A 24,828-nucleotide genomic window follows, 5' to 3' on the forward strand; every position below is an offset into this window, starting at 1 on the left:
CTCAGAGTTGTTCTCAGGGGCCAATTCATATTAGCAAAGCTCACAAGAGACTGATGTAAAAATCAGAATGGCAATTTTTTTTAACACTAGAAATGTAACTCTAAAGTGGATTGGAGGGGACTTCCCTGGTGGCACAGTGGTTAAGACTCTGTGCTCCCAGTGATTTTTAAACACGTTTTTCAAGGTGCAAGGAATGCAAGCTTCCATTCCTGGTCAGGGAACTAGTTCCCACATGCATGCCCCAACTAAGAGTTTGCCTGCCACAACTAAGAGTTCACCTGCCGCAACTAAGACCCGCTGCAACCAAATAAAAAATATAAATAAATATTAGAAAAAATAAAGTGGACTGGAGATTCCTGTTAAGGTCACTTAATAAGCATGGGATTAGTACAAGAATTTAGATGATTTGATGGCTTGTTAGCCTGATTAATATATTAATCAATTAATGCATTCATTCAATAAACAGACTGAGTACCAACTATGTATTGGAGATACACTGATGATCAAGATAGGTGCAGTCCCTGCCTTCATAGAGCTGATGGTTTAGTGAGGAATACAGAGAAGCAGACGGGGACAATTTTAACAAGGGGAGATACATCTGATTAACTACAAGGTCCTATGTGAGCACATGAAGAAGGGCCTGGGGATCAGGGAGGGCTTCCTGGAGGTAGTGAGGTCTTAGCAGAGAGCTAAATGATGACTTAGCTAGACCATGCAGGGGAAGCTGGGTGGAGAGAGTAGAAGTTTTGAAGGCAAGAGAGAACATGGCAGCGTTTCAGTTTGATTGCTGTGGGGAGAGGCAGACAGTGATGTGGAAAAGGTAAGCAGGAGCCCAATCATATGACCGTCTCCACAACAGGTTTATATTTCCCTAACCAAGTGGATTCTCACAGCTGTTTGGAAAGGGCTCTGCGGACAATATATTGTCCTGCTTACTGGTCTCCAAGACGATTGGGCAGATTGTGCCCTGTGTGAAGGCCTGGTGTGGATAGTATTGCTAACCTTTTCCTTTGTGGATCACCCTATTCTGGCCTTCTAAGGCTGACCACCTCTGACTGTCCCCAAACCCACCCCCTAACCCTCCCACTGCCTCTAGAAGACTCATGCTCTCTTTGGATGGCCTCATGCCTCCGGTCTGATTTTTAAACACGTTTTTCAGGTCTGGGAGGTATTGCGATGTTTGGCCTTCCATTGATGAATTCTTGGAGGTTAGTTGTATTTTCCTACCGTCAAGTTCTTGGGCAGCACTGCACTGTCCTCACAGAGCACCTTCAGGGGAGTGGGAACACAAGGGTTAAGCAATGGTGCAAGGGACTATGTGATAAAAGGCCCCCAAGAGGAGTCCAGAATGGGTCAAGTGGCTGGAACTGTGGACAGAGGCCTTTGGGGAAACAGGACGTCAGCTGGACCGTGAGGGCGGAGTGAGGTTCATCTAGGTGGTAGGGAAGGAATTTCTTTGGAAGAGTTGAGTAAACCGAACACCAGTTATGGAGAGTAAATCTTGATTTTAGTTTTGAATGAACTATGGGGTCACAAGTCTACTTTATTCTTTAACTCTCTTGATTTGCTCATGCATTATTTGGCCAGCCAGTGAGTCAAAGGGATAGGAAAATTGAATGAGGGGTCACTGGTGCCTGCTAGGCTAAGGCCTTGACAATTTTGACCATGGATCTGTCATTTTTTTCCACCTCTGCAATCTCATATACCAGTTCCAGGAACAGCAAATAGACAGAGCTGGGTCCAGATCTTATGCTCTGACTTCCCCAGGCCACCCTGGCTTAACTGCAGCTTCTCAAATCTAAGTGATGGCAAGAGATTTTATAAGCCTCCTCACTACAGCGTCTCTAATTTCAAATCTCAACGATGTTGCATTCTGAACAAGCTGGCACAACCAAATCATGGTTGTAACTGAGCAGTTTCTGAGAGCCAGAGTTTCAGAAACATGCCATGTCTACAGCAACTTGTTGAGGTGAAATGCTAAATTACAGAGAAGATACTTAGAAGGCTTATAAGATATTTGGTATTTCTGAATTGGAATAGCTGCAGTTAAGTCAGAATGCTCTGAGCTGTGTGCAGGATGTTTTGACCCTGCCATTTTGAATTATTGGACATCCTGATCTTGATGTTTTGACCCTAGGACTTTTTTTTTTTTTTTTTTTTTTTTTTTTTTTTTGCGGTACGTGGACCTCTCACTGCTGTGGCCTCTCCCGTTGTGGGGCACAGGCTCCGGACGCGCAGGCTCAGCGGCCATGGCTTACGGGCCCAGCCGCTCCGCGGCATGTGGGATCTTCCCGGACCGGGGCACGAACCCGTGTCCCCTGCATCGGCAGGCGGACTCCCAACCACTGTGCCACCAGGGAAGCCTGACCCTAGGACATTCTGACTCTATATTTATGAGTAAAATATTGTGATCAGAAATCTATAACTACTGAGAAATGTTTGTCAAGAAAGAATGTCATTATGCCAATTTAATTCCCTGATATTCTATCCAACATAATAAAATTTTCCCATTTTTATATTAATTTTTTTATTGTATTGATCCTCCCCCATGGGATCAGTTCTTTTCAATGTAAGTTTTACAATGAAGATTTTGTATATCAATTTTTCTGTTGTTCATACCAAATATTACCAGTTATCACTTGTGTCACTGTGAGTCTTCTTTTGTAGCGGTTGTTTCTTCATCCAATTATCCCATTTCAGATTTTACTATTCTAAATTTTACTGTGAATACTTTGAAACATGGCAATTTAGGGACTTCCCTGGTGGTCCAGTGGTTAAGACTCCGGGCTTCCAATGCAGGGAGCGTGGGTTCCATCCCTGGTCAGGGAATTAAGATCCCACAGGCCACGCTGCGCAGCCGAAAAGTAAAACAAAAAAACAAAAAAAAAATGGCTGTTTAATTTGTATTATTTTTATGAACTACATTCAGGAATTGGTTGAAAATAATTACCAGGTTATGTTTATTTCTAAAGTATCCTTGATAAATAATCTCTAGTTCTCCTTTCCATATTTGGGATTATTCAATTATTCAGGTTAGTTCTATAGAATTGCTAGTCTAGTGACTGTGCAAAGAGCAAAAATCCCGCTTTGTCTGGGCAATGCCTGGAGTGATGACTGCCTCTTTGGTAGCAACCAGTATAGACTCAGCTGTTCCAGCTTGATCAGAAGCCTACGAGGGTCGACCACATCACCCACACATAGAGGTGCCCAACGCAAAGAGATACTTTCTTAATTTATTCCTACTATAATTTTTTTCTCTTAAAATATCCCTGGTGTGTTTTTTTGGTGGTGTTGGTGGTGGTTGTTATAAACTCAGCCTCTTGCAACTGATTTAACTTGATGGAAAAAAAAAAGTCCCGTTCATCCTTGCTCTGTCCTTGACTTACATTCATCTTTCAACCTGGCAAGCAATTTGTGGTGAATAAGCATCATTAGAAAAAAAAGATAACATCCACTCTTATTATTTCTTTACAAGCAAGAAGCAGACTCCAGATGTTCTTAGTTTGGTTTTGGCTGGGAGCATTGAGGTGACAAGTATTTTTTCATGAGATCTTATGTAGTGGTCAGTTTTGTGCACTGTTGGAATAACCTCTTTGTGATCAGCTACTGCACTAACTAGGGATGAGGTCATTAAGTCATTTTACTACCAGGCTGGATTCTCTAACAAATAGCCCAAGAAAGCAAGAAGAGCGGAAACAGCATGAAACAAGCAATCACTGGCATAATACCTTTTAAACCAGAGTCTTAAATAATTCCCCAGAATGCGCATTTTGTTTAATAATTAGAGCCACATTTTGTGCTCCCATCAGAGTGACCCAGTTAAGAATACATTCAGCTACTTATCCAGAAATTCTTTTTTTTTTTAAACAAATTTACTTATTTGTTTATTTATTTTTGGCTGTGTTGGGTCTTTGTTGCTGCGCGCAGGCTTTCTCTAGTTGCAGTGAGCAGGGACTACCCTTCGTTGCGGTGCACAGGCTTCTCATTGTGGTGGTTTCTCTTGTTGCGGAGCACAGGCTTTAGGCGCACGGGCTTCAGTAGTTGTGGCTTGTGGGCTCTAGAGCGCAGGCTCAGTAGTTGTGGCGCACGGGCTTAGTTGCTCTGCAGCATGTGGGATCTTCCTGGACCAGGGCTCAAACCCATGTCCCCTGCATAGGCAGGCAGATTCTTAACCACTGCGCCACCAGGGAAGCCCTATCCAGAAATTCTAATCAAAGAAAATATTTTATTGTTTATTTGGAAGCAGCATGCTATGAAGATAGCATACTTTGTATTAGCTCACTTTTAAAAAAATTAAACATGAACAAAGGACAAAGGGAAAAAAATAATTGAAAACAGACTGTGGTTGATACAAGCTTCGTGAGAAAGGATCACAGTGGAGCTTAAAACCTTAGAGAAGTTGGTTATCCATGGTGGAAAAGAGGACCTCGGTGTCTGATGTCACCATTTCCCATCGCTTTTGCTTGTAAATGCAGGTGGCAAACAATAAGCGTTAGACAACTGAGTTGTTGGATTGATGTTTAGGTCACAGCTTCCCTCGCAAGTAAAGGTCATTTCCTATAACCTAGATTTTAATGCTGCCCAAATGCAGTTTCCACCCCCAGGCCCCAAGCACTGTATTAGAACAGGGCAGCTACTCCGGGAATATACGCATGTACTTGAAGACCGGTTTCTATTAAAAGAGACCTCCCTCCAAGCCCCCTGCCATCCCCAGAATTGCCAGTGTGTCATGTGGATTTCTACAGAGCATTGAGAATCCTATCCAGGCCAAAGGACACTTGATATTCAGCGTTAGTGAATGTTGAACAGAATCTCAGAAGGTACTGAAAGTAACACTTATTCATTTGACATATAATATGTTCGTTGCCACCTGACCCTTTGATTTGTAAAAATATGAATTTCCCAAGCTGGATCCCACAATTCCTGTCCTAAACTGCAGGAAGTTTCCGCCCACCCGTACCATTCGCCTCTTTACCCCCAGCTGCTTACAGCTTTCTTGCTATAAGGATGGTATTTACTGTCTTGCTCTAACAGGCTGTTGGTAATTTTAAATTTCTCTGGCTTTTAGCTTGTGATGTTATCATCCCGTTCTGTGTCTGTTTTCTTTTAGATTTTAGAGTGCTGACATCCCAAGAGGACTTCATGGACCGTTGTTTTCCCCTCTTTGCTCCTCCTTTGGCAAAATATAGAAAATGATATTCAAGGGCAGTCCCTGGGAACTTTGGGAAAGAAATAACCACAAATCTCCTAGGCAATTGAGATCTTTGGTTTCTGGTGAGTCTTAAGGTATGATATATGGCATCATAATCAACATTAAGTTCAATAACCTTTTTTATTGCCTAAAAATGACAAGTCAAATCAAGTCGGCTCTGACCGTGATAAAAACCCAAATATCTTACTAAAATAAATACTAACCAGCAGTGTGGGGATTGGGTAAGGCAAGTGAGGCACTTGCCTTGGGCACAAAATTTAAGGGGGCATTAAAAAAAAAACCACCTCAGTAATCGAGATAAATGATATTTTAATGCAATATTTTTAAAAGAGAAAATTAATGCAAAAATTACATGATGAAAAAATATCAAAATTCTAAATACAGGATCAGTAACAGTGCCTTGCCAAGCCATATGGGAGCCTTAGACAAAAGGAAAAATCAGTAATGCTTACTCTGTCTTTATGTAGAATTTCGATTCTTTATCACAGTTATTTCGCATTAATTTTCATTTATTTAAATATTACACTAGAATATTATTTATCTTGATTACTGAGCTTTTTGATTCCTCCCTTAAATTTTGCGCCCAAGATGAGTGCCCCATTTAAGATAAGTTCTTCCATTTAACCTCACCCTAGTCTAGGCCCTGCTAACTAGAACAGCAATGGCTAGGGTAATAAAATGGTATATTCCCTCCTCTAAAGATGTTAATTCAGGGAAATAAAATATGTTTGGTTATATTTAAGTCTAGTTACTTGCACTGGACAACCAACACCCATCATCTGGCCCTGTTCTGGCTATAGTCTCACTTAGAAGGTATTTCCCAAATCCAAAAAATGGAAAGGTTGTCTTTTTGTTAATTCTTTTGGAAGGCAGCACATTAGCAAAATCCGTTACATTAAAAAAAAAATGTGCTAGGAAAAGCTCAACCAGTTCAATTCATCAAAAGTTTCTCCTTCCACGGAAGTTTCCTCTGGGTCTTTCTCTGTTGGTCTTGGCAGGAGAGGGCCTGTGGGGTTTTCTCCGGTGTTCCACCCTTGTCCATCCCCCTTCGCTGACTTTGCTTTCCTCTTCATTGGCTCGTGAGTCGGTGTCTGTGCGCAAAGGCATCCCTGGGATGGTCCTGGGTTGATGGGAGGCATTTGGGCTTCTCTTAAAGGCGGGTGACTGATGAGTGTTGAGTGCTGACTGAGAAACCCTGCAGAATTTGCCAGAGTATCTTTCTCTTGAAGGAGTGGAATGCTGACTTTTTCCACTGAATCTTCCTCTGAGAGAAGAATTGAGCGATAGGCTAGCATGGTTGTGTTTGTTCCTGCTTCTATCTGAGTATCGACCCCTCTCTAAAGAGCTGTCAGTATTAAGACTGGAAAAGTCACTATCCCTGGAGTTGAGATGCAGAGAAAAGAAGTCTTTGGTCAGTCCATACTGAGTAGGAGAGGAGCTTCTGGACTGGCTTATAGGTGTTATCTGTTGGTACTTAATGGGCACCTGGGTCCGTCTCACAGCAGCCGCATAGGAGTCCTGGTCATTGAGATAGGGGAAGAATTGTGACCCCAGGACGCGGTTGCTCTGGGAGCGCTGTGAGGAGGTGTTGGATGCAATCTGCCGCATCCTCAGAGTATCCAGCCACTGGCAATCAGCACCTGTGGAAGAAATGGAAATGAACATCTTTGAAGCTACAGTAAATCTGCATGCCTAATTCACAAGGCTGTCTCAGGATACTTCAAGCCTAGTTGGGAAGCTCAAAGTTTTACCGTTCATAGACATTCTAGGCTAGTTATAAGGACATTTCCTTTATTATTATAAATACTTAAAAAAAATAAGGACATTTATACTTACTGAATTTATGCTACATGCTTGGCACTGTTCCAAAGGCTTTTTGTATAGTATCTCATTTAACCCTTCAAAAATCTTCTCAGGTCAACACTAATAATATCATTCTAGAATTGAGGAGACCAAAGCTTGAGAGGTGAAGTCACTGGACCCATGGTCACTCAGTTAATAATCTCAGGTCCTTCTGCATCTAAATCCCATCTTGTTCCCACTTAGCCATGTTGTCATTTCTAGAAATTGCTGTTTCAGTGTCTTTGGATGGCAGAGGTATGTTTAGTAAACAAAAGGCTTTTTGCCAACCAGCACTTTTAAATCCTCAAGAACCCTAAATGCAGATAAAATAAATTGGGTTCTAATAGTTGAAACAGCTAAACATTGTTTGGGAGAAAGACTGTTCATATCTCCAGAGGAGAGATTCCTGAGGTTCAGGGATAAGAAATGTTTTCTGCATGAAAAATGAAGCTTCATGGCAAACAGGAAGAAGTTATGGTAAAAGAAAATGGTTAATTAACAAGAGCCATTTAGTAAGCTATATTTCAGTGAATAAGCAACTTCCTCACACTTAAGATCTCTGTCTTCCCAAGGGCCTGAGTTGCCCTCATTCTTGAGTTCCCTGGTGTCCTCACTGAGCTACTCTGGCCGTGCTTGTGCCGATGGAGCTTCTGGAGAGGAACAGAGCATGCTCACCTCCCTCTGCCAGCAAGCAGCCTCCCTCACTGCTCTGCACAGGTGACTCACGCCTCTCAGGTGAGGGACGCATCCAGATACAGGCGACCTCCTGTGTTCAGACACTCCTCACAGGCTTCATTCAACCACCACACGCCTTCTTCCCTTCATTTGGACTTCTCTGAAATCCTAGCTTCCAACAGAACCCTGATTTTGTTCAGTGTCCAACCCCCTCCATGGAGCCATGTGCATGGGGGAAGCTGACCACATCTGGCTCTAAGGCAGACTTTGATTAGTCCAAGCCAGACATAGCGATGCCATGGTCGGGAATGCACAAGGTGCTCAGCTCTGGCCATAGCAACCTGAAAGGTAGTCTGCAGGGGGTTTCTAAGCAAGTCTTTCTTACTCCAAAACATGAGAACAGGGAAGGGATTGACCTCTCATTTCCTGTGGGCCTTATCATATTTTTTTTTTTTTACATCTTTATTGGAGTATAATTGCTTTACAATGGTGTGCTAGTTTCTGCTTTATAACAAAGTGAATCAGTTATACATATACACATATATCTCTTCCCTCTTGCATTTCCCTCCCTCCCACCCTCCCTATCCCACACCTCTAGCTGGTCACAAAGCACCGAGCTGATCTCCCTGTGCTATGTGGCTGCTTCCCACTAGCTATCTATTTTACGTTTGGTAGTGTGTATATGTCCATGCCACTCTCTCGCTTTGTCACAGTTTACACTTCCCCCTCCCCATAACCTCAAGTCCATTCTCTAGTAAGTCTGTGTCTTTATTCCTGTCTTACCCCTAGGTTCTTCATGACATTTTTTTCCCCTAAATTCCATATATATGTGTTAGCATATGGTATTTGTCTTTCTGATTTACTTCACTCTGTATGACAGACTCTAGGTCCATCCACCTCATTACAAATAGCTCAATTTCGTTTCTTTTTATGGCTGAGTAATATTCCATTGTATATATGTGCCACATCTTCTTTATCCATTCATCCGATGATGGACACTTAGGTTGTTTCCATCTCCTGGCTATTGTAAATAGAGCTGCAACGAACATTGTGGTACATGACTCTTTTTGAATTATGGTTTTCTCAGGGTATGTGCCCAGTAGTGGGATTGCTGGGTCATACGGTAGTTCTATTTGTAGTTTTTTAAGGAACCTCCATACTGTTCTCCATAGTGGCTGTACCAATTCACATTCCCACCAGCAGTGCAAGGGGGTTCCCTTTTCTCCACACCCTCTCCAGCATTTATTGTTTCTAAATTTTTTGATGATGGCCATGCTGACTGGTGTGAGATGATATCTCATTGTAGTTTTGATTTGCATTTCTCTAATGATTAATGATGTTGAGCATTCTTTCGTGTGTTTGTTGGCCGTCTGTATATCTTCTTTGGAGAAATGTCTATTTAGGTCTTCTGCCCATTTTTGGATTGGGTTTTTTGTTGTTTTGTTATTGAGCTGCATGAGCTGCTTGTAAATTTCGGAGATTAATCCTTTGTCAGTTGCTTCATTGGCAAATATTTTCTCCCATTCTGAGGGTTGTCTTTTGGTCTTGTTTATGGTTTCCTTTACTGTGCAAAAGCTTTGAAGTTTCATTAGGTCCCATTTGTTTATTTTTGTTTTTATTTCCATTTCTCTAAGAGGTGGGTCAAAAAGGACCTTGCTGTGATTTATGTCATAGAGTGTTCTGCCTATGTTTTCCTCTAAGAGTTTGATAGTTTCTGGCCTTACATTTAGGTCTTTAATCCATTTTGAGCTTATTTTTGTGTATGGTGTTAGGGAGTGATCTAATCTCATACTTTTACATGTACCTGTCCAGTTTTCCCAGCACCACTTACTGAAGAGGCTGTCCTTTCTCCACTGTACATTCCTGCCTCCTTTATCAAAGATAAGGTGACCATATGTGCATGGTTTTATCTCTGGGCTTTCTATCCTGTTGCATTGATCTATATTTCTGTTTTTGTGCCAGTACCATACTGTCTTGATTACTGTAGCTTTGTAGTATAGTCTGAAGTCAGGGAGCCTGATTCCTCCAGCTCCGTTTTTCGTTCTCAAGATTGCTTTGGCTATTAGGGGTCTTTTGTGTTTGCATACAAATTGTGAAATTTTTTGTTCTAGTTCTGTGAAAAATGCCAGTGGTAGTTTGATAGGGATTGCATTGAATCTGTAGATTGCTTTGGGTAGTAGAGTCATTTTCACAATGTTGATTCTTCCAATCCAAGAACATGGTATATCTCTCCATCTATTTGTATCATCTTTAATTTCTTTCATCAGTGTCTTATAATTTTCTGCATACAGGTCTTTTGCCTCCTTAGGTAGGTTTATTCCTAGATATTTCATTCTTTTTGTTGCAATGGTAAATGGGATTGTTTTCTTGATTTCACTTTCAGATTTTTCATCATTAGTGTATAGGAATGCCAGAGATTTCTGTGCATTAATTTTGTATCCTGCTACTTTACCAAATTCATTGATTAGCTCTAGTAGTTTTCTGGTAGCATCTTTAGGATTCTCTATGTATAGTATCATGTCATCTGCAAACAGTGACAGCTTTACTTCTTCTTTTCCGATTTGGATTCCTTTTGTTTCCTTTTCTTCTCTGATTGCTGTGGCTAAAACTTCCAAAACTATGTTGAATAAGAGTGGTGAGAGTGGGCAACCTTGTCTTGTTCCTGATCTTAGTGGAAATGCTTTCAGTTTTTCACCATTGAGGACGATGTTGGCTGTGGGTTTGTCATATATGGCCTTTCTTATGTTGAGGAAAGTTCCCTCTATGCCTACTTTCTGCAGGGTTTTTATCAGAAATGGGTGTTGAATTTTGTCAAAAGCTTTCTCTGCATCTATTGAGATGATCATATGGTTTTTCTCCTTCAATTTGTTAATATGGTGTATCATGTTGATTGATTTGCGTATATTGAAGAATCCTTGCATTCCTGGAATAAACCCCACTTGATCATGGTGTATGATCCTTTTAATGTGCTGTTGGATTCTGTTTGCTAGTATTTTGTTGAGGATTTTTGCATCTATGTTCATTAGTGATATTGGCCTGTAGTTTTCTTTCCTTGTGACATCCTTGTCTGGTTTTGGTATCAGGGTGATGGTGGCCTCGTAGAACGAGTTTGGGAGTGTTCCTCCCTCTGCTATATTTTGGAAGAAGGATAGGTGTTAGCTCTTCTCTAAATGTTTGATAGAATTCGCCTGTGAAACCATCTGGTCCTGGGCTTTTGTTTGTTGGAAGATTTTTTTTTTTTTTTTTTCGGTACGCGGGCCTCTCACTGTTGTGGCCTCTCCTGTTGTGGAGCACAGGCTCTGGACGCGCAGGCTCAGTGGCCATGACTCACGGGCCCAGCCGCTCTGTGGCATCTTCCTGGACCGGGGTGCGAACCCACGTCTCCTGCATCGGCAGGCGGACTCTCGACCACTGCGCCACCAGGGAAGCCCTGTTGGAAGAATTTTAATCACAGTTTCAATTTCAGTGCTTGTGATTGTTCTGTTCATATTTTCTATTTCTTCCTGATTCAGTCTTCCAGGTTGTGCTTTTCTAAGAATTTGTCCGTTTCTTCCTGTTGTCCATTTTATTGGCATAGAGTTGCTTGTAGTAATCTCTCATGATCTTTTGTATTTCTGCAGTGTCAGTTGTTACTTCTTCTTTTTCATTTCTAATTCTATTGAGTTGAGTCTTCTCCCTTTTTTTCTTGATGAGTCTGGCTAATGGTTTATCAATTTTGTTTATCTTCTCAAAGAACCAGCTTTTAGTTTTATTGATCTTTGCTATCGTTTTCTTCATTTCTTTTTCATTTATTTCTGATCTGATCTTTATGATTTCTTTCCTTCTGCTAACTTTGGAGTTTTTTTTGTTCTTCTTTCTCTAAGTGCTTTAGGTGCAAGGTTAAGGTGTTTATTCAAGATGTTTACTGTTTCTTAAGGTAAGATTGTATTGCTATAAACTGCCCTTTTAGAACTGCTTTTGCTGCATCCCATAGGTTTTGGGTCGTCCTGTTTCCATTGTCATTTGTTTCTAGGTATTTTTTTATTTCCCCTTTGATTTCTTCAGTGATCACTTCGTTATTAAGTAGTGTATTGTTTAGCCTCCATGTGTTTGTATTTTTTACAGATCTTTTCCTGTAATTGATATCTAGTCTCATGGCATTGTGGTTAGAAAAGATACATGATACAATTTCAATTTTCTTAAATTTACCAAGGCTTGATTTGTGACCCAATATATGATCTATCCTGGAGAATGTTCCATGAGCACTTGAGAAAAATGTGTATTCTGTTGTTTTTGGATGGAATGGCCTATAAATATCAATTAAAAGTCCATCTTGTTTAATGTATCATTTAAAGGTTGTGTTTCCTTATTTATTTTCATTTTGGATGATCTGTCCATTGGTGAAAGTGGGGTGTTAAAGTCCCCTACTATGAACGTGTTACTGTCGATTTCCCCTTTTATGGCTGTTAGTATTTGTCTTATGTATTGAGGTGCTCCTATGTTGGGTGCATAAATATTTACAATTGTTATATCTTCTTCTTGGATCGATCCCTTGATCATTATGTAGTGTCCTTCTCTGTCTCTTCTATTAGTCTTTATTTTAAAGTCTATTTTGTCTGATACGAGAATTGCTACTCCAGCTTTCTTTTGGTTTCCATTTGCATGGAATATCTTTTTCCATCTTCTCACTTTCAGTCTGTATGTGTCTCTAGGTCTGAAGTGGGTTTCTTTTAGACAGCATATATATGGGTCTTGTATTTGTATCCATTCAGCCTTATCATATCTTTATGTGATGACTGTGAACACGAGAGGAGCTAGGCTGAGGGCAAAGGCAACATATTGAGGATGGCAGAGTGGAATGAAGGAAAGGTTCATTTCTCATCCTTAACATGGTTGAGCAGCTTATCTTACTGCACCTGGAGCCCGGCCTACCTCTGGACTTCTTGTTATGGAAGACAATAAATTTTATTATAGTTAAAACCTGTGTTGTTGGGTTTAGAGTACTGCCCAGGATCCTGGGCCCCGTGGCTGATGGGCATTTAAAAACACCTAGTCTGGGACTTCCCTGGTGGTGCAGTGGTTAAGAATCTGCCTGCCAGTGCAGGGGACACAGGTTCGAGCCCTGGTCCAGAAAGATCCCACATGCTGCGGAGCAACTAAGGCCGTGCACCACAACTACTGAGGCTGCACTCTAGAGCCCATGAGCCACAACTACTGAGCCCGCATGCCTAGAGCCTGTGCTCCGCAACAAAAGAAGCCACCGCAATGAGAAACCCACACACCAAAATGAAGAGTAGCCCCCGCTCACCGCAACTAGAGAAAGCCGGGGCGTAGCAACGTAGACCCAATGCAGCCAAAAATAAATAAAATAAATTAATTTAAAAACAACAACAAAAGACACACCTGGTCTCCTTGGCAAGCGAGTCCTTATAGTAGAGGACACAGAAGCTAGGCTCTCATAACTCAGGGACACTAGCCATCAGGGTACTTTGTTTCCATGCCACCAAAGAACCTTCTGTTATGGCTTCTCAGGTATATTTTCTTATTGGGAAGAAGAGGCACTGATAAGAAAACATGTGTTTCTGGTTCGTTGGGGAGGTATGTTTCTCACGGTGAAAAGTGATTTGCATGGGGTTTTATGTATCCATCTCCTGCATGTTTGTTAGTCTGACTCTGGGTTGTATTAGAGTTTCTGGACCTGCAAAGGTGAAGGTCAGAACTTCTTCCCTGAAGCTAGCAAATAATGACCAGTTCAACAGCAAGTCAGCCTGCTTTCCTCTGTTATTTCTAAATGGTTTCTTTATAGTGTCTGTAATTACTGTCCCCACTACCCAGCATATGTATTTCATGTTTTCTCTTTCTTTATCCTCCCTTCTTTCCTTCCTTCCTTCCTTTTATTTTCCCCCTCACTCCCTTCCCCTATCATTCTTTTTGTTTTTTTTTGTCATTTTTTGGCCGCACTGCACAGCACGTGGGATCTTAATTCCCTGACCAGGGATCAAACCTACATCCCCTGTAGTGGAAGCTCGAAGCCTTAACCATTGGACTGCCAGGAAAGTCCCACCCCTATCATTCTTATGCTTTGATGGATCCATGGTGCTCCGGACTCAAGAGGTCGCCCCAGTGATAGCAGTGATTCTACAGGAAGGTTTGTTGGACATGGAAGATGATTCTTATCTTTATCTACAATTTTGGAAACTAAATATATATGTGTATAAATATACATACATAGTTTTATTTACCAATATAAAATAATCACTAATTTTCATCTTTTATGGTAGTTATCCAAATATTATACTTTATTATAATATGTCCCTATTTCCAAGCCCATAAATACTACTTTCCATATAATTTGTGTATAAAACCCAATATTCTAAAAAAAGAAGAAGGAAGTATTATATTAGAAATCTATGTCAATTCACAGACTGGCGCTTATCCCTGGTCTGAGGATTTGACATTTCCGCTTTGGAACATGTCTAGTGCACAGCTGACTTACTTGAGTCAGACCTGCTTCCACGGTTGCCCTCTGAGTTGGGGAATAACGTCTGGATGGCAAGCTGGACAGCTTTCACTTCATCCTGAGGTTTCGTTCTACTCCACTGAATTGAATGGACGTGCTTAGTGCTTTTTGGAGCTCTAACATCGCTCTGTACAAAAAAAATAGGGAGAGAAACCCACAACCAAATATACTCACGTTTATAAAATAGGAAGGAAGGAAAACCAGGTTATCATATCCCTTCAGTGTAACTCCTTAGAACACTATCATAATGCATTAGGTAATATATTTGCACGGTTTGCCTGAATATGGTAAATCTGATTAAAAGAAAAATTTTAACTACTTTATTCCTTAGTGGACTATAGTAGTTAAAAAGGTGGTTGTCTTCTCTAAGAACTTGTCAAAAAAAAAAAAAAAAAAAGAATTTGTTAGTTGGCAAGTCTCAACTTACCTCTTCGTTTAATAAGTAATGATAAACATAACAATGTCTTTTGTTTATAGTAGTTGAACTCAGATATTTTGTTGAATAAATAAAAATCTGACCACTATTTTGCCCAGGACTGCCTGTGATCATCCTGGGTAACTGGGTGAGTGTGGGTAGGTCGGTGGGACTAATTACCCCCATGGGAGGGTACAGGGTAACAAATGCAAAAGTGAGGCAGGATAGAGAATTAAGAATAAGGATTAGAAAAAGGAGAGGACACCGGATCAAGACACACCACTTTCTTTGTCCTGTGCTCCCCTTCATCACCAGGTGTCACAAATCAGACTAGATTGAAGAGCCTCAGGATTTGATACGGTTATGAAAATACATTTTTTAAAAAATCCTGAAGTGACTGTTACAGACACAAGTAGCGTATCATCATGGAGCCTGAGAAGGAGGAAGAAGGAGAGGAGGAAGAGGCAGGAGAGAGAGAAAGAGAAGGAAAAACTTGGTGAGGTGTATCTCCAGAACTAAGGCAGGTAGAGATGAAACTTGGCTGTTACGACTATCCAGTTACTCAAAGAGGGCTTTTCCTTAGTAGTGGGGGGGGGGGGCTGGTCAACAGGCTCTAGAATAATCCAGATTCCAAGTTCCTCAAGACCAGTCAACTTCTTTTATTTAGGTTCTGTGCCCTGCAGGCAACGCTTTGACAATTAATGCTCTTTCTCAGGTGCCTCATCCCTGACAGGCAGTGCAGCCTGGCTGATGAGGATAAATCATTGCTGTTGTCCTAATTAGCTTCCAGCATCGGGTCACCCTGGATAAGCGGACTGTCCAGGGTTTGGATTTCTCACGTTAAAAAGCCACACCCTGGCAGCTCAGAAGACCATCCCAGTGCAGCAGCGCACAAAGTCCCACTCCAGGCTGACTTCCCTCACCTTACTGCTAGGAAGGGAACAGATAGAACAGGAAGAGTGGAAACTGTATTCACAGTCAGAGGACCTGGGTGTGACTCCACTGACTCTCATTGACTACCCCAAACCTTGGGACCGCCTTTCATCTCTCTGAGCCCGTTTTCCCTAGCTGCCAGGTGAAGACAATGCTCCCTATTTTTGACTATTTGCACATGGTTAATGAGATAACACAGGTGTAAACTCCTCTTACAGTGCCTAGGTCATGGCAAATACTTATTAAATGTTTCTTGGGTGAAAAAATGAGTGAATGAATGAGGGCATGTCCTATTAAGGGTAGCTGCATACTAATATCTCCATGGGTGCCAAGACTCTGCTATAACTGTTTCCCTCCACCCCGTTCCCCCAGGGTTTCTCTACCTCGTGAAGCAGATTTTCCCACCACCATGAAGACCTTGCTGATTTTTAAAACATAATTAGATCATTTAAAGCAGCAGACTACTTAAAACACCCACTGGCTTCCCATGGTGCTTACAGTAAATCCAAACTCTTCACTGCGGCTCTGGAGGCTCTAGGCTCGGCCCCGCCCACCTCTCTAGCCTTGTCACGCCCTCTGTGTTTCAGGAACTTGCACTTGCCCTTCCTCTGCTGTTCCTTGTCGCCTCCCCCTCAGCGAAGGAGCCTTCCCTCACCATCCAATCTAATGCCCCGTGTCTCACTATTTTCTGGTTCTCACTTATCACTCTGAGATTACTTATTTATCATCTATTTCCCCCACTGGAGTACACATAAGCCTCGAGAGAGTAGAGATTTAGTCTATCCTAATCACGGAACGTTACTCGTTGGTAGGTATTTGCTCAATATATGAATTTTAATTTTAATAGCACATTTTTCTAAAGTATACGTTTTTCTATTTTTCCATATATAAAATATGTGGAGTCTGGTTTTGATAGTAGACCCCCCTTATGGTAGTAGAAGTTGCACTCTGTGAAGAATTGCTGATCTACCTTCACCCCTAGACTCTAAGCACCAAGAAGGCAGAGCTCTGTTTTGGTCCCTGTTCCGTATCCCCAGTACCTCACACGTGCATACGTGGTATGCAGAAGGTGCTCAATCATTAACTGATGAATGAATGAATTACTACCTCAATCTCTAGGCAAGTGTATCCCATTCTCAATCCTTCCCAACACTTCGTTAGAATAATTGTATTGATCTTCCCATACTCATGTTGGTTAAGTAGTTTCTCTTCCAATAAGTTTTAAGAACTCTGAGGGAGCAAATAAATCCCTACGGAGAAACTGATGGTGAAGCCAACAGGTGCCCACCCCCTGCCAAGCTTACCTCATATGTGACTGTGCATTCTACAGTCTGATTTTCCATTATTCCTATAATCCACTTCTCCATTACAAACGGGGGCTGAAAAAAACAAAAGTTAGGATGGGTGTAGTGCCATCGTACAGCCTGCCCTGCTACAGGCGCAGGTTTCTTGGAGGCCGGCTGTGCCGTACACAGCTGGCAAATAGGGCGTGATTCAGGTTATCATGAAAGCCATGATGTCAGATTATTAGGAAACTCATGTTGGTTCACATGTGATTACTCACAACGTGCTAATGTCTAATGTTTGGGGGTTTGGTTTCATAACATATCCTTTCCTATGTTTGTGAACAGCTAATCTTGTCTCCCACAATCTTCTCTTTTCTGATACATCACTCAATCCAATCATTAGGTCATTAACTCAAGCTAATGTCTGGAAGCCTCAGTGGAAAGTTTTCTCACCATTAAGAGAAAGCCTTAACAACCTTAGAAGACCCTAAAGTGACTTTTTTGGGTGCAAGCAGTGGCTGGTTTAGCGGCTTCATAACCACCCTGCTATCAGGCTACCCGGCAATGCTGCAGGTGCAAATGAAACTGGGAAGACATTTCTCCACTATATTAAAATAAATGAGTAATAAAGAAGCCTATGCCTTGGATCCTATTTTAAGTTTGATGAAAATGGTCTTTATTAGAAGTGAATCTCCACTCTCTTCCCACCCCCCAACCCATCATTCCAGGTTTAAGGCTGCAAATGACTGGCCATGAGATAGGCACAAAGCAAATGTGGTAGAGATTTAACTGGGCTTTTTTTTTTTATCAAGAGAAAAACAAAGAGATTTTTATTAACATGTATACCTCATGTATACACAGGAGCTACCCAGGGAAAAATGAGTAACTCAAAGAATTCAGGATTAAATGCCATCTTTATAGAGAAAGGGGAAGAGGGGGATGTAGGCCTCTCAGAGGAGAGTAAATGATTTTTAGGAAAGATGAATGGGCCCTCAGAGGGACAGACGGAAGGTTTGTGACAAAGTTTGTCTGGGTATGGAGTCAACTTCTAGTCTCTCCTGTGACAAGAATCAATCTTCTCTGTTTTTTTTTTTCCTTCCTTAATGAGGATTTTTATTATTTCTGTTGATGTTAAAAAGTTCTACAGATTTTGAACGGCCCGCCCCAATACTGTTTTTCCCATAAGCCCCGTTAACGTTGCTGCATGATTTTGCAGAAGATATGGTTCCTCTAGAATGTCTATATGGCCTTAGAGCAGAAGCACCTGTATTGTTTTATAACTCCACCCCGTTCTTTTTGTTCTGAGTGACTTCCTTCCGTTATCAGGCAATGACTTGCTTCTCAGTGACACTGAAGCCACTAACAACTGGCGGCAACCACAGATGGCACAGGTGGGGAGGAAAGAGAAAGTGTGTGTCCAGTCTCCAAGATACCAAAACACAGTCTGTCCCAACAGAATAAGGGAAAGGTGAAAGCAGATCACAACCTTTGTGATAAATAACATAACTTCCAGTTACTCAGGGCAATCCGACAAGGAATATGCATATGCTTCTAAATTAAAAGGACTTGGGTGGTTAGCAACCTCATGCCTGGGAAGCGAACACATTCGCAAGTCTAATGCTGTGGCTTTGAAGACTCTTTGCACTTCCCCACTTGTGTTTGTACCATGGCTCTTTGCTGCCAGCCCCATTTTCCTCACTGAAACCAAATACACAGTCACGAGTGTACTAGAGTTAATGGCTATGTGACGTTTAGGGTGACTGTCCTATTGACATCATGGTTATTCACCTGAGTTGCTGACCTTCTACAATTGAAGTCTTATATGTATTTTTTCAGTATTATTGACAGATTTGAATTTTTCCATGTTGAAGAGAAGCTAAGCATTTCTCTAAGACTGTCTTCAGTGTTTTAATGGGCGTGCTTGTACCATTGACCCCAAAGTAGTAAGATGCTCTCTGGCCACTCCAGGAATTCATAGGTGTGAACCCAAGGAAGCCATGAAGACTTCAACATGTGCCTCATGAATAATCTCATCTCAGTTCTTCAAGAAATTCACCACCACCAAGAAAGCCTTTCTACTGACAAGTTTTTAAAAGTTGAAAATGACCCCAAATTCGAGGTAAACACTTACATCATTAGCATTTTCTTTCCTTTAATAAATGACGGAATACACATAAAGAAATGTAGAAGAAAGTTAAAAAAAATTAAACAACACTTTTTTGTAGTACTTTTTAGTTCACATGGCGTAAGTGGAATTTTAACAAAAAACTATTATGATCTCAATCTGCTAAATACAATGTACCTTTCAACAGCCAGCTTGAGGCTGAGCTGGTATGAGCATCACAGGCACAAAAGCACGCTGCTGCGGTATTTTAATGTCTTTGTTTGATATCTGTGAATTCAAAAAAGCTTTTAAGCCGTAAATAGAACTCTACCTTTGTCATCTTTAAAATCTCTGCATCAGGTAGGTTAGTGTTGAATGTCACATCTTTGATGTAGGTTATTGCAATTTCATCCCCATCCATTTCCATATACATTTTCCACTTACAATCCTGGAATTAAAAGAAAAATTACAGAATTTGAGAAAGTAAAACCATTTTTTTTTTGTCTCAATGTTTTATAACACATGGCGTATTCTAAATGAAGTATTACTGGAGTGTTTTTTTTTTCTTTATCAATAAAAGGACATGAAATTTGATCTCTTTCTATATCTAAATAATCCCCAGGTGGGGCAGTCTTGAGACACCATTTATCAATCTAAATGTTCTATTATAGGAGTTGCAAACTCCACATCCTAAATGAGCAAGGTAGATAAAAATGAATAAAGCCAGGCAGTTTCATTACAGAGCCTTAAACTGTAATATTTCAAAATGGACCCACTTAATTTACATATTAAACATTGTAGGGATATTTTTCCATTGACCCAAAGAAATGTGGTCTTCCCACTTTTTTTGAAATATAAGTCCCTCTGGATCTACCTTTCACTTTTCCAGTGTTGGTAATGACATGGGTTCAAGAAATAGCTCCCTTTCTTCTTAACAGGAAATGTGAGGATGTACGGCAATGCATAACTGGCCCAAGCATTGGGGGGGTGGGGGGGGTCAGGGGAAGGGTTAAGGGACCCTTGGGATCTAAAGGGCAACTGCCCTAAAGGGACAGCCACCACTCAGCTTCTGTTGATTGCTCCCATGTGGGAATATGAGTCTAGTCTTGCTAGGTCCTTTAATGATTTATGAAAAGTTGGATATCTGATTCTTGTATGAAACCTCTTGATTTTTTAAATGATGGTATGTTAATTAAATTTTCAGTAAAACCACGATGTAATGAAAGAGTGCTCTACACCATTAGTCACCAGGGAAATGTAAATGAAAACCACAATGAGATACCACTATATACATACCAGGTGGCTAAGACTGATAACATCAAATGTTGGCTGTGATTTGGAGCTACTGGGTTGTTGGTTGGAGTGTAAACGGTAAAATCACTTTGGGAAAAGTTTTGGCAATTTATTATAAAACCAAACATATATGTACTCTATGACACAGAAATTCTACTCCTAAGTATTTACCCAAGTAAAATGAAAACAGACTTGTACAGTATTCTTCTGAGCAGCTTTGTCATAATAGCTAAAAAACTGGAAACAGGCCAAGTGTTGACCAACACTTTCATAGAATGGAATATACTCAGCAATACAAAGGAACTAATTATTGATGCATGCAACAACATGGATAAATCGCAAAAGTATTATAGCAAGTGAAATTTTGTATAAAAAGAACAAACTAAGGCTTCCATTTACATGAATTTCTAGAACAGACAAAACCAATCTACAGTGGAAAATATTCAGAAAAGTGGTTGCTTCTGCAGATGGGGACTGACCGGGAAGGGGCATGAGGGGACTTTCTGGAAATGCTAATGCTCTATAGATAGTGGTTTGGGTTATATAGGTATATGCATTTGTTAAAACACAGCAAATGTATACTTCAGATATGTGCATTTCTTACTGAACTCTAGTATATTGAAGTATTTAGGAGGAAGTGTACTCGTATCTGCAAATTACTTTGAAATGCATCCAAAAATAAAGATTGATAGATGGTTAAGAAGATAGAGGGAGGGACAGATATGTAATAAAGTAAGTAGATCCTGATGCTTGAATCTAGGAGTTGAGTATACAAGAATTCCTATAAAATTTTTTCAACTTTGCTGAAAAATTTATATGAAAAATTTAATAATAAAAATGTTGGGGTATAAACACTGTGTATGCAATTAAAAGGAAAAAGAGACCCATGTCTGTGCACCAAATTTGACCCCTGGATCATAAATTCATCTTCTTTCTTATATTATTTGAAGAATGAAGGATTCTGAGAGATTAAGGATAAAGCACTGACCACCTTCCATGCTGAAACCAGAACAGGCTCTCACACAAGCAGACCTGGAATGTTCCCTGAGCAAGCTCGGACACAATTATTATGGAAAAACGCTAACAAAGGGGCTGCGGAAAACCTGTTGGCTTCAATAGGAAGCTGGGGGCGCCCCATGTTTTAGGAAAGCTTCTGGACGAATTGCAGAACCAAGAAGGGCCCAGGCCTGAAGGGAGGGCCCCTCTTTGCCCAGCCACGTTCACAAGATGGACAGCCAATTAGTGAAGGAAAAGGTCTATTCAATAACGTGAAAAACTAGCTCTTGGCTAACACAAGTCAAATTAGTCGCTCAGAATTGACAAATCTCTCAGTATTTCTTTGTTTTGCAGCCACTGCTACCCTGGCAACGTGAGCCCTGAGATAACTGGGCAGGATAATCACTCTTTGGAGTCATGACTGCTCTTCTCTGAAATAGCAAGAGCCTCCTCAAGGCGGTAGCTGGAATAAAAAGCCTTAGAAAAGACAAGTTTACTTAGTTCTGTTCCTTGTGCCTGGCAAGTTTTGGAATGAAGTTAGTCAAAAGCACAGTTAAAAGACCTTGAATTGTGGTGCGAATGCCCGATCCCCTCTGCTTCACCTCCGTGACCTCAGGCCCCAATCAGACCCTGCCGAGGACAGGCTCAGGGGAGCTCTGCGTGGAGAAGGGTCTGACTGGAGGGAACCCAGGCTGTGGAGTGCTTACTACGCTTTCGGCATCTTGCTGGGTACTTACACTGTGCTCTTTTATTTGATATCCATAATGACCCTGCAAGTTAGCTTTATTTTCCCATCAGGCAAGTGAGAAAAATGAGGCTTAGACAGATTAAGGAATTTTTCTAGGTTTTCCTAGCCAAGAAGTGGTGGAGGTGGGATTAGAAAAGCACAAGGCTGGGGACTTCCCTGGTGGTCCAGTGGTTAAGAATCCGCCTTCCAATGCAGCGGACACGGGTTCGATCCCTGGTTGGGGAACTAAGATCCCACATGCCATGGGGCAACTAAGCCCGCGCACCACAATTAGACAGAAGACCCAACACAGCCAAAAATAAAATTAAAAAAAAAAAGGCACAAGGCTGCTTGGCTCCAAAGTTGGAGGAGATACTAATAGGGAAGGGCAACTGGGAGGGTGGCAGGACAGACTCATTGGATGGTTGACAGAGCTCCAGAATGGGACCAGCTATTAAAGGAGCAGGAGCAGAGAAGACTTTGCTAATACAACCAAAAAAGCAAGTGGTCACAGGTCCTCCCCTAAGCCCCAACTTCTTTGTTTCCTCAAAGTCCAATGTGGAGAAACAGGATCTAGATATAGGGTTACAGTCCTTTTATTTTTTTAATTCTTTTCCTCTTAGCTGAAAGAAAGCCTTTTACCTGAACCATAAAAGAAGCTATCTTCTACAGAAGCCATAAAGCTATAATCAGAGAAGTGATAAGAGGGGCATTATCCATTCATTAAAAAGTAGGCATTGATTGTTACACAGATGGGAGAGAAAGAAGGGAAATACGCAGTGTTCACCCAAATTATTAATTTAATATGTCAAGACTCTGATGTAACTCCTGGGTATTTTCAGGGTATGTATGATTTTATTGTTGTCTAGTTAAGAAAAGTAATCTACAAATAAAGTAATGGAATTCTTTAAATTCTGCTCAATTTTAAATTACCCTAAGGTATTCCTGGCATTTCTGTTACTCAGTGAGCCAAAGGTGTCCAAAAGCATTCTCCACAACTCCCAGGACTTAAACAACTTATTGAATTCCACAGGACCCCACTGCAGACGGGATGCCGCAGTGTACGGAGTTCTTAACCAACGGATCATTGGAAAGGTTTTCATATGAATAAGATGAATTAACTCATCAATAATATCACTGAAAATAACAATTGTGCATACTTATGAGCCTAATATAGAATTTTACAAGCACAATTGCTAGCTTTTCAGTTTCTTGGTAGTGATACGGACCAGATAGCGGGAATAGACTCTGATTTCAAAACCATTCACTTTTACCAGGGTGACCTATTGATTTTGGCTTGATGTGAATGACAGAAATGTGAGTATTGATTTCTGAATGGGAAACATTCAAGAGTTACTTTGAACGTCTGCGAACAACTCTTGATCTTGACAGGCAGAAATCAAAAGCAGACAGCTCTGTATTCTGAGAGAGCCCTGAAGGACTCCTTTTCCAAAACGATTTCACCCCTGGCAGTCTGCAGTGGTTCTGTTATTCACTCATTTGGTTTAAGGTGCTGAGAATTCCTATTCAAATGGAAACAATATAGGAAAGGATCATCACTGAGCCATTACTGGGGGAGCAAGACAGGGATGAGGCGAAAGATCACAAGTTTAAAGGGCAACCACCTGAGCTGGAATCCCAGTTTTGCCACTTTCCCCACAACCTCAGGCAAGTTATATAACCTGTCTGAATCTTAGTGTTCTTTAATGACGAGTGGGTGGTTGTATTTAGACTCAACGAGATAATGTAAATAAAGTACCCAGCACTGTGCCGGAGCCAGATTAGGAGCCCCCAAAGAAGTGATTACTGTTGTTACCAATACAGGTCCCCAACAGAGCTCCAATCTGTTATGACATCAGCCAGCCCGTCATCTAGCAGCCATCTAAGAGAATGGGCGAGAAGGTAAGTGAGGCAGGAAGGTTCAAAGAGTGTCTAGAATAGGGACCTGGCCAGAGTGGACAGGCTGGATCAAAGCATCTTCCTTGGGCAGGAGTTTGGGGATCCAGAGGGCACTGACTGACACTGGTGCCGGGGACTGATCAGTGTTGGAAAAAAGAAGGTGCAGCCAAGTGGTGACACAGCAAAGACTGCCTTTATGAAATACGTAGAACGAAGAAACTTACATCTTCTTACATACATGGATTAGATAACACCAATACTGCCCTTTCCTGTTTCAACAGATCCTGATGCAGCCCTACCAAGAGAAACCAGCAGATGTCCGGAGGGACAATGGCTGTGAAATGTGACTGACAGCCGGAGAGCCTCATCTTGGATGAGGACACTAAAGCACAGAGGGATGAGGTAATTTGACCAAGATCACACAGAGAGCAAGTGGTGGGGTTCCGAACTAAACCAAGAGGGCCCACTGTGCTATGAAGAGCAGGTTTCCCCTCTGTCTTTTCTGAATCCTGAACTTGCCCTCTTACGGGTTAACAAGAGTAAGAATTATAGTACTTTCCACCTTCCAAAGTCAACGAGTAGTCCAAATTATCTTGGTGAGTTCCTTTATAGGACTCCACGGCAGAGACTGAAATACTGAGTCTCTCCAATAAGTCCACCATAGTCCGTCTCTCCAATAAGTCCACCATAGTCCATTTCCCCTTCCTTTATTGAAAAAGATCATTGTTAAAAGTGTATATGGTGCCATTCCACTGTTTGTAAGCTCCTTTTCTTGACTGATTGGGCCAGGATCTGGAATCACAAACACTTCCCTCCAGTCCTGGCTTAGGCTTTGTGGCTAGGCAGGACGGCCACTCTCCAAAGCAGAAACAACCTTCTCCCATCTGTTTGCACAAGCAAAATCATGGGGCAGGTCCTGACTACCATGGATTTTTTATTTCATAACT

At 41.3% G+C, this 24,828-nt stretch overlaps 1 protein-coding gene across 4 annotated transcripts in view; it reads right to left on the reverse strand.

The window, feature by feature from the left end:
* Positions 1–2,228: 2,228 nt before the first annotated feature.
* The window catches only part of MAP3K20 (mitogen-activated protein kinase kinase kinase 20), a 176,259-nt gene continuing 153,659 nt past the window's right edge, over positions 2,229–24,828 (reverse strand). The window contains exons 17-20 of one of the 4 annotated variants that reach the window (XM_022570053.3): positions 19,298–19,414; positions 16,881–16,955; positions 14,205–14,355; positions 2,229–6,852 (exon numbers count right to left, since the gene is read on the reverse strand). In XM_022570053.3, coding sequence (XP_022425761.1) covers positions 6,152–6,852; positions 14,205–14,355; positions 16,881–16,955; positions 19,298–19,414 — 1,044 coding nt within the window. In that variant the 3' untranslated portion in view covers positions 2,229–6,151. The remainder of the gene's footprint in view (positions 6,853–14,204; positions 14,356–16,880; positions 16,956–19,297; positions 19,415–24,828) is intronic. The other 3 variants (XM_022570055.2, XM_030760385.2, XM_089916660.1) reach the window with 3 other exon arrangements.

This window comes from Delphinapterus leucas, chromosome 8 (genome assembly GCF_059928025.1).
Source record: "Delphinapterus leucas isolate spDelLeu-1000000601 "Yukka" chromosome 8, BTC_Dleu_Yukka2, whole genome shotgun sequence".
NCBI lineage: Eukaryota > Metazoa > Chordata > Mammalia > Artiodactyla > Monodontidae > Delphinapterus > Delphinapterus leucas.